The sequence below is a fragment of the Balearica regulorum genome, chromosome 2, assembly GCF_011004875.1.
Source record: "Balearica regulorum gibbericeps isolate bBalReg1 chromosome 2, bBalReg1.pri, whole genome shotgun sequence".
NCBI lineage: Eukaryota > Metazoa > Chordata > Aves > Gruiformes > Gruidae > Balearica > Balearica regulorum.
The window spans coordinates 107,096,990-107,107,379 of NC_046185.1; the positions used below are offsets into that span (position 1 = coordinate 107,096,990).

General features: G+C 45.3%; 1 protein-coding gene across 2 annotated transcripts in view; it reads right to left on the reverse strand.

Annotated features, from left to right (window-relative positions):
- Nucleotides 1-7,339, reverse strand: part of ADCY1 (adenylate cyclase 1) — a 170,414-nt gene extending 163,075 nt beyond the window's left edge. Inside the window, exon 1 of one of the 2 annotated variants that reach the window (XM_075745272.1) lies at nt 6,393-7,339. In XM_075745272.1, the coding sequence (XP_075601387.1) occupies nt 6,393-7,061 (669 nt within the window). In that variant the 5' untranslated portion in view covers nt 7,062-7,339. The remainder of the gene's footprint in view (nt 1-6,392) is intronic. The other variant, XM_075745273.1, reaches the window with a different exon arrangement.
- Nucleotides 7,340-10,390: the final 3,051 nt, after the last annotated feature.

The window sequence follows — 10,390 nt, forward strand, 5'->3', positions numbered from 1 at the left end:
ACGCATATTAACAAAGACTGCAACCATGTGGCCCTGTAATAATGTATTGCCACTGCTATAAAGAAAACCATAAGATTTGTACTGAGTTTGCAAGACCTCTGGACTGAGGCATGTCATGCTTGCTGTGGGCTAAAAGTATTGACCAGATGCCTGTAGCTAATTTGTGTTACTTTTGCTTATCTTTGCATGCACAACAGTTTTATGACTATAACATAATGATGTAGTACGCAGAAACATAGCAGAGACCTTGAGAAGTGGAGACACAGGAGATGATGTAGAGGAGTACAGCCACGGGATTACAAAAGATGGGGCATATGCTTGGTACTGAAGACAATGCCCATAGCTATAATAAAGACTCATCAGTTGTCAGTTAAAGAAATGCAGACCTGAAGATGGACAAAACTGGGTTTAGGTGTAACAAAGAAAACAAAGAATAACTATCTAACATGCATAAAAGGAACCACATATATTAAATTTGGATGTAACATGGAGCTGTAGACCAATAAAGAGAAATACATATTAGCAAACTTATAAAAATGTCACCAAGTGGATCCTAGAGCAAAGAAGAAGAAACCATTGACATGAACATCCTATTCCTTCCAGTGAAGGACTCCAGATGCTGCCAACACAGGTAACGCCACTAGCAGAATGAAGCCACCAACCTTAAGACTTGGAAAAGCAGGGGAAAGGTGAGCATAACATCAAGGAAAGAGAGTAGAAAGTGAGTGTATAACAATGTTAGCTGCTTTACTACTATTAAAACATTTTCTACATAGAAGATCTCTTTGGTAATAATGGGACTAGCCTATTAATGATTCTTTGATTAGCTGGTTAAGATTTCAACTACACTAAAAACAATAAATTCCTAGCTTTTTATAAGATGCATTTCCTTTTTGTCCATAAACAAGATTTTGAACCTAACAAGACTATGATATGAGATGAGATGTTTGACAAGTCAGTCAGAGCTTACCATTAGCAAATTCAATGTACATTTCCATGGGAAGTTTTTTCCAAATGAAAAGTAGAGATGGGAGAGGAAGAGGTAGAGCCAAGGAGAAAGTCTGTCCTTTTGGCATGTATTTATTCCCGGACCTAGTTAACAGGCAACTGGTCCATCATGGGGACCCACAGCTGTTATTGCAATACAAACAGTACCACCCTAGCTACAGGTGTCCAAACAAAGGTCATATGACAAATCATTGCAAAGAGCTGCTACCAAAAAAAATAAAATTCTTATAAAATTGTGAATATGGTGAAATTCACTGGAGAGAAGCTGCATTCTCCCCAGGCTGTTAAGTAGGAGAAAAACAACTAAACTTATCTGATAAATTGTTTGTTATTTATTATTTCTCCAAGTCTGTATGATTCTTGCCAGTTTCCCAAAGGCTTCTTGTTTCTCAAGCATGCAGAACCATCAGCATGCTGTTATTGTTTGGAAACCCATGAAGAGTAGCAGTGTCAGCAGTTTGCAGACTCAGGCAGCCAAGAACATATTAATCTCTATGTGGAAAAAGACACTGAGCTCTACATTCCATAAAAAACCGTATACTTCAGCCCCTACGTAAATGGACTGTGGTCAATGACTAGCAATCCCCATGCCACAAAGGAAGATTAAAATCCCACTTTAACTAGGGCGGGGCGGGGAAGTTTTACCAATCTTTTAATATGGACTAAATGTCAACTTCGAGTTACACACAGATACTGAGAATCTCTAAGAACAGTGGTCCCAATCTTTCAAAAGACAGGAAAACAGTAAATTCAAACAGATTATTAGTGCACAGATATGTTTGCAATACTAGAGATATTCTTGATACTTGAATATTTGAAAAGCACCACAGAGAATGAACTAGTACAGTCCCTCAGCAGTACTTTATATGCATGAAGGAGAAAACCTGAGCTTTGCCCCAAATAATAAGGACAACGGAGCTGAGCTGTCTTTGATTTGCAATCTTTTTTATTAGGCTGCTAGACCCTACCTTCTGTGTGAGAGACAAAGGTGAGGAGATTAACAGTTCTGTCAGCGATGGTATTCATTAATTAATTTTTAAACATTAGCAGAAATAAGATTAACTTTGGCATGATAATGATAATGATAATTCCTTGTGATATTCCAGACTACTATCACACTAAACTGCAAACAGTTAAGATAAAATAAAATTCTAAGTATTAAATAATTATTTTAAATAACTGTTACCAGTTTCCTCTACAATATCCTTTTCATAGTCTACCCATTCCCCACTACATTTTAGTACTTGCTGAATCAATAAAAGTGCTAATCATACAAATACATAAATGCATGCATAAAACCAGTTTTAAATACAGCCAGAAAAATGCTACATTTATTTTACCACATTGCTGAAAAAAAAAAAATCACTAATTTATGATAGCATTTTTCTTTCTTCTGCTCTTTGTTACTCATGTTGGAACTTTGGTTTTCACAAAAGATTTGCTCTTTCACAAAGATTTCCGTGATGTATGAGGGCACTTTGTTGGTGCATGATTTGCTTTTGAATTTTCTGGAAACGAGCACACATTTTTTTAAAAATCAAGGGGACAAAAGTATTCAGAAGGACAAAAGCAGTTATTTACTATTAAAGTCATGAAACTGTGCACATGCCACCACCTCATAATTTCTGTGAGCAGATTTTGCCTTCCTCACCCCATCTGGCCTTAATGTCTCCAACACCCACTCACTGCATCACAACAAAAATTAGGCTAAGCTCCTTGGGGCAGGGTTTTGTATTTCTGTTACCGCTGTGAAGCACCTAACACATCTGGAAGCTGCAGGGAAAAAAAGGAAAAAAAAATAATACTAGAGTCCAAGCTGTTAAAACTTCATTTGTAGGTTCAGCCTTGTCACATTATATGGCATGAACATTTTGTTCCATGACTCCAAAGGAAGTGAGAGTCCAACTAACATGACCAATACACTATTGGTTATATACACTATTTACATCCTTATCACAGTGTCAAATACGACATGCAAAACTAGCTGTGAAGTCAGCATGTCTTTTGCCATGAACTTATTCCAAATGGGGCCGAGGCTGCCCACAAGTATTCTGCGTATTTTTAATATTCCACTTATTTTTATATATTTATATATAATCTAATTCTACATTTCTCTTAAGAAATAAGCAGGACAGATTAGCAGATTGGCATCTTTCATATGATGAAAAGCCAGCTATTGAGTGGAAAGATGAAGATCAATTTTTGCCACATTACTCCCCTGGCTTGCTTTGCCTCCTGCACTTGTGTCCTCCTCTCCTCTTACTTTTAAACATACCTGTGTCTCAACCATGACATGACATGACATGACATGATATGACATCTAATGATGGAGAGAGCTAGAAGAAATCAGCCTGTGATCTCCACAGACCACCCACAGACAACACTGTGCTGTCAGAAGAAAACTCTCACTTGCAAACTAAACGTGTTTTACTGTCTAGACCTCATAACAAACTTCTCCCACAATGAGCCAATATATTGATTTTAATATGCTGAAGTGTTTGTACATTTACATGAATGCAAATTTTAAGCACTCCACAGGACCCACTCAGGGTCTGATTCAGCACTATTGAAGTTAGTGAGGATTCTGGCATTCAAAGATTTCCGTATGGTGATTCCTCAGATAGCATGGAATAGAAGATATGCATCCAAAAGCCCACCTCAGAACAAACCCCTTAACTTGGCTATGCCCATTTTTTAATGGGTTGAGCTTTAAACAACATGAAGTGCTTGGTCTTGCTGACAACTTAACTTGCCAGTTTAACTTCAATGGAAGTTACTAGATCTGTGCTCTCTTAAAGTTCAGGCTAAACAAAAATAAAATTGTTTTCCTGTCTGAATCACCCAAAAATCAAAGACTTCTTTAACTGAACACTGGCCTCAGTGGATGCTGCAGGTGCTTCTGCATTTCTGGATACAGCAAGTTTCTATTTAAAGACTTAAACTCACCTGTTTGCTAGGGGCTAGGGCGCAAGGGTTTGGGAGAAAGAACAGAGCCATTCATGCTGTTGCAGCTCTGCATAGAGCAGTCCTGTCTCCCTGACAGGCTGACTGCATGCTATGTCTACAAGCACTGGGACGGTCATGATAAAATCCTCTGGTTGGGAAGCAGATCCAGACTGCGAGCCAGTATCCACTCTAGCCTTTACAAAAAAGGCTGGGCTACTCTCGGGCCAGGCAAATAAAAATCAGATGATGCAGCCTTTACACAGCTTTAAATTTCCAACCATTGTGAAATTGTTCTTCAGAAAAGAAGAAATGGCTTCTGTGTAAGGGAAGAGTCCCTTCCATACACAGAGATAGTCTTCAAATCTGAAGACTTTTTGCTTGCAAATATGAGACAAATCAATGTGTGTTTCTGTGCGATACAAGTTCACAGACTAGTTATCTTGCTTGACTCAGAGCTGGTCTCTGCCTCCTGTTATCAGCAAAGCATACTGCTCTGGGAGCTGCATACAAATTACTGATATTACTTTGGTGGGGGGGAGAGGGTGGTGATGAAGAAACATACGTCTGTTACACCAGCCGCTAGTCAACTATTTCTATGTATTTTTAAGCCAGCTTTTTGCCTGTTGATTAACTAAGTTAAATTAGTTTGAAGAAAGAAAGTTAGCAGATTTCCTCTCTTCAAAATGTTTCACATTGAAGCCCTTGGTTAGATAATTTAGTGAGCAGACCTTATTGTCAGCTTCTTTATGTTGTTTGTCTAGAACAGCAGGTGCCACACTGAACTGCAACTTGGCATCAAGGAAAATCTGCCTCTGTGCCGGGGCAGCCAGGATAGCCTGGACCCCCCCATAAGGCCTAATTAGTACTCCAGTAAAAAGAGCCATCTTCAGCCCTACTCATAGAGAAATATTCTAGTGTGTTTAGCATCCTTTTGGATGCTTTTACGGAAGGCTCCTCTCAGTGCTCCTGCATTTCATCGGCTCTCCCTCTCATGGAAACTCTAAATCACGCATTTAAAAATACACATCAGATTATCTGGGTAAATCATAAAGCTCAGCTTATCTCTCTCTTCCCCTTCAAAATATACAATTTATTTTGTCCACCAGCTCAGCAGCATGAAGCCATGAATAATCCTGTTTGACTCAGTAACCTCACTATTTTGATTGTCCCTCTGTATCTCCATTATGTGCATGTATGTCACGCTGGGGGGTGGGCATCTGTGCAAGCATGTAAGAAGGAATTCACAGTTCTGGGCACAAAGGTGTGCGATTCTGCTTATGGCAGTGTTTATGACCATGCCAACTGTGTGCGTCCTAGCATCACAACACAGCCTTACACAGCCATGGAGAATAATACCAGGATTCAGGAGAAGTAATGCACAAAGTACTTCAATTATGCATTAAATTGTTGTTTAACACCAATCTAGACCCCAGAACCCGCGTGCTTCCCCTGAGGGCAGGCATAATCAATGCAATACGAGGGCGGACACAAAAATTTTTCAATTTCTCTTTCCCAGTGGTTCGGAGGCACTACATAACAGAGCCTTAAGCAGCAAACCCCGAGTCCCAGCCCCAGCGTTGCCCACACGCGCATCTCCTCATCCTCCTCCCCCTGCCAGTGCGGCCCATCAGGCCACGGGAGCCGGAGAAAGCCCTGCAGGGCTATAAATAGCTACTCGGGGGAGGGGGGAGAGTGCAGCAGCACGTTTCCAAAGATGCTTGCTGCAGAGGGAGGTTTTGCTGGATTAATTCAGAGGGGAAAGGGAACCGCTAGGAAGTTGACTGACATACGAAGTAATGTATGTGGAGAGGGGGCAGCAGCTGCCCTCGGGAAACTGAAGGGGGAATGCCTCATTCGCTGGGAGAAAGCGAGGTGGGTTTCACCCTTTGAGTGTCCCACCTATTTCAGATCGTTTCTGCAGAGCCGCCTGAGATGGGCTGTGGGCACGAAGGGTCCACGGCTGAGAGAGGCAGCGAGGATACGAATCAACTCGATCGAGTGTTACTAGCACACGCAGCTTATTGTCTATGCCAAGTTTGTACCGAGTCAAGCGGTGTTATTTATATCCACTGGATTCGCACTGACCGTGCATGCGGTGCCCCTGCACCTGCCCCAGCGTGGAGACGGTAGTGCTGGCTCCCGTCTCCCAGGAGCCGCCCTATCCCCCACTGCCTCCCGGAAACTTTCGGGAACTACAGACACGGCCCGAAGCACAGGTGCGTGCTGGCCCCTTCCCCGCTGGGGACACACCGGGCACTCCCCAGTCACCTCCTGGCGCCGCCGCCACCCCGGCTGGCTGCGCAGGGGGCGACATGCAGCCTCCGCCGCCCCCCGGGGCGCGCTCCGCGCCTCTCCGCGCTTCCCCGCCCGCCGGGCACGCACCGCGCGGCCGTGCAGTGCTGCAGTGCCCGGCCCGGCCCGGCCCGGCCCTCTCTCACCGTCCTCCAGAGCCGCTGCCGCTTGGCACTGACGGAGGTGGCGGTGACGATGAGGTGGGAGACAGACACCACCAGCCCGAAGACGATGGCCAGCAGGGTCCGGACGGGCAGCAGCGAGTAGGAGACGAAGGTGACCAGCATGAGCTGCCACATGCCCTGCTCGGGGGCGCTGGGGGGCTCCATGCCGTAGGCGCCGAGCGAGAAAGGGCAGCAGAGGAAGGAGAAGGTGAAGCTGAAGAGCAAGGTGAGCTTGACGATCTGCTGCAGCTGGGTGACCTGCAGGTACTTGACATTGGTGACGATGAAGAGGGAGAGGAAGATGATACAGTGCACCGGGTGTGAGCCTTTGGAGATAGTCAGGCTGGGGCCGGAGAGCAGCTCCACCAGTGCCAGGCTGGCGGTGAGCACGATGAGGACGGCCAGCGCCTTGAGGGTGGACGTCTGCTCCAGCTTCAGGTTGTAGCTCTGGAAGAGAGCCTCCAGCTCCTTGCAGTCAAACTCGTCCTCGCAGGCGATGGCATCCAGCAGCAGCAAGGGAGGGGGGTCCCCGAGCCCGGCTCCCGCTCCCGCCGCCGCGGCAGCCGGCGGGGAGCAGCAGCAGTGGCAGCACTTCTTCCTCTTGGTCTTGACTTTCTGAAACGGTATTTCCTCCATGTCAGTGCCATTCATAAACCCCGGGGAAGAAATGCTCCTCCTGGTGTCCCCCACTGCCGCTCCTCCGCCTCGCTGCTCATAAAAGAGAGGGGGGCTGCGAGCAGGAGCCGCGGCCGCACGCCCGCAGGCAGCCCCCGCCGCCGCAGCTCCGCGGACGCGGGCACCGGGCGCAGCCCGCCAGCCGCAACCCGCGGCGCCGGCAAACGCCCCCGTCCGCTGCCACCAAGGAGCCGGGGTGGCTGGGACGGCGGGAGGAGAGCCTCACTCGTGTTAATATGCCAACCTTCCTGCCTGCTGTGTCTCTCTCTCTCTCCCCTCCACCCTCCTCTTCCTCCTCCTCCCCTGGTGCTCCAGGGATGTTAATCTCCTAATGACACCAAAACACCATCCAAAGGTTTGAAATCAGGCGGAGGGAGGGGTGGGGACAGAGGGTGGGTGGAAGCGGAGAGAAGGGGAGTGGGGGATAATCAACAGGCGGGTCTCCCTTCAGATACCGCTATTTGGAGGAGCAGGAGCTACGGAGAGCGGATGGCAAACGAGCTCCCGGGGAGCGGGCAACCTTAAAAAAAATTACAACCTACGACACCGAAAAAAAAAATAATAATGAGATCCAGCCAGAAGACTGGGCTAAGAGGAGGAAAAGTGGGGCAGTAGGGCCGGAGATAAAGCAGGAGGCAGGGAAAGGCAGGGCGATCCCCTTCCCACGTCCGGGAGCATCTCACCGGGGCTGGGCAGGGAGAGGCGCCTGCGCGCCGCTCGCTTGGGAAGCCGGACACGTCCCCCGCCGGGGCACCGCGGATCGGGGGGACCGCCCGCGCCCTGCGCAGCGCCCAGCACAGCAGCCCCCCGGCTTTCCAGCTGCACCAGCCTTCGGGCTGCCGCTGCTGTCTGACAGCCTGGTGTTGCCCGCCCGCTTTTACATCTATTTAAATATATATAAATATACAATGTGTGTATATAGATAAAAAGACATCGAAATACATGTAAATATACATACATATGTAAATATATTAAAATATATATAAATTTATAAATATAGGTGAAGCCTGCATCCTTTGAGAAATAAAGCCTTATCTGCCTGAATAAACGTGCTGATTTTACTGGTTTTGCCTTGTAGACTCTGAAGCAGTAGGAAGAAGCACAGTGAATGAGACAATTTTCAAGAAAACATGTTTCTGTGCACACTGCTGCCTGCCTGGGAGTACAAATCAGTCAGTGGCTGTGAAGGGCTACTCTTGTGACAGGAGTTAATTATCATCCCACCCAAAATTGCACTCACTGCCTCATGAAAAACTTGAGTTGGAAGTCTGCGTGTTGTTTTTGGGAAAAAACTTCTGGTTCTGCCTATAATGCTGCTACCGCATACCACTATTTACAAAGTTGCCACTAAAGAATACAATACAAAATTCTTTTCTGTAACCATTGCATCTAATTTTTCAATTATGAGACTGATTCCAAATTCACGGAAGACTAGAGAAAGGATTGCAATTTTTCTTTTAGCTTTGGATTTATAAGTATCAGGGCTAGGAAAATGTCAAAATAGAAGACTTTAATAGATTACAAACATTTGGCTTTTCAAAGGTACTGCAGGAATGCTTTCCAGAATCAAAGCAGAATCCTACTATCATGGGTATGTGTCGTGGTTTAACCCCAGCCAGCAGCTAAGCCCCACGCATCCGCTCACTCATTTTCCTTCTGACAGGATGGGGGACGGAATTGGGAGAGTAAAAGTGAGAAAACTCACGGGTGAGATAAAGACAGTTTAATAGGTAAAGCAAAAGCCGCACACACAAGCAAAGCAGCACAAGGAATTCATTCACCACTTCCCATGGGCAGGCAGGTGTTCAGCCATCTTCAGGAAAGCAGGGCTCCATCACGCGTAATGATTACTTGGGAAGACAAACGCCGTCACTCTGAACATGTGTGTGTGTCCCTTCCTCCTTCTTCCCCCAGCTTTATATGCTGAGCATGACATCATATGGTATGGGATATCCCTTTGGTCAGTTGGGGTCAGCTGTCCTGGCTGTGTCCCCTCCCAGCTTCTTGTGCACCCCCAGACTCCTCACTAATGGGGTGGGGTGAGAAGCAGCAAAGGTCTTGACTCTGTGTAAGCACTGCTCAGTAGTAATGAAAACATCCCTGGATTTTCAACACTGTTTCCAGCACAAATCCAAAACATAGCCCCATACTAGCTACTATAAAGACAATGAACTCTATGCCAGCCAAAACCAGAACAGTATGTTGAAGATCTAATTGCTGATTTTTGTGTCGGTGATGTCAGATTCTGGGTCCAGATTTGGGCTGAAGAGCCTTAAGATCACAGCAGGCAGGGACTCTTTAAGATTTGTTACAGCTGTGAATGGTGTTGATACTTTACTTCTGGATAGTAAAGTAGCTTTTAAAAAAAATCTCTGATATATGATCTAAAGCAACATAGTTTTTTACATTAATATTTTAGTATTTTATGTTTGTCTCAGTCCTCCAGACTCAGTATGCAGTCATTCTTTTCAACCTGTACAGACCTCATGAAAAGAGAATGAATTGCTGGAGTTTGTGTGTTACAGATTCAAAATATTTCACACTTGAGACAATGACTGTTACTTACTCTGTGTTCATGTGACACCATTCATGGTGGTTTCTTAGACCCTCAAACTTAGACCCTCAAACACTGCAGAACTGTAAAAATAGCTGGTATTTAGATTTCTGTAACTTTCTTCAGGAAGAAGGTAAAGGGGTTGGATTTGCTGGCCTGAGTGCTGGAAACAGGAAGAGGTGTTTAGCTGAAATGAAATATCTAACAAAAAAAGGCTTCCTTTGTTTTGCAGTATCTCTAGTGTGTTTGGAAAGCTAATAAAATTCATCTCCTTCTTCACTTTGGTGCATAAATTCACTTCAGTCACACATATATTAGATAAATACACACTGTTATATTTTCACCTGTCCTCAGCTTTCTTCTGAACTCATATGTCCTGAGGCATAAATTAGCATTTCACATCTCACATTGCATAAGAGGTGGCACCTAGCTGCCCAGCCCTATGAACAATCTACTGAAAGAGTTGTCACGCCAGCAGTCATAATTTCTTTCTTCTGGCTCTCAGCTTGCTGCTGGGAAAATGGAAGGTGAGTAATTCCCTGCAAGGCACCCTGTGGTTTATTTTCATGCTGCTTACAACCTCAAGTCAGGTTAGTTAGTACATACATAGAGCAGAGAAGGCCCATATGTATGAGACATACAAATCTCCATTCTTATTAGGTCAAGGGGAAGCAGTGAACTGTTGAAGCTTCATCTTCCTTAGACACTGTAGGAATATGGAAATGCCACACAGTGATTAATGAAACTCTTC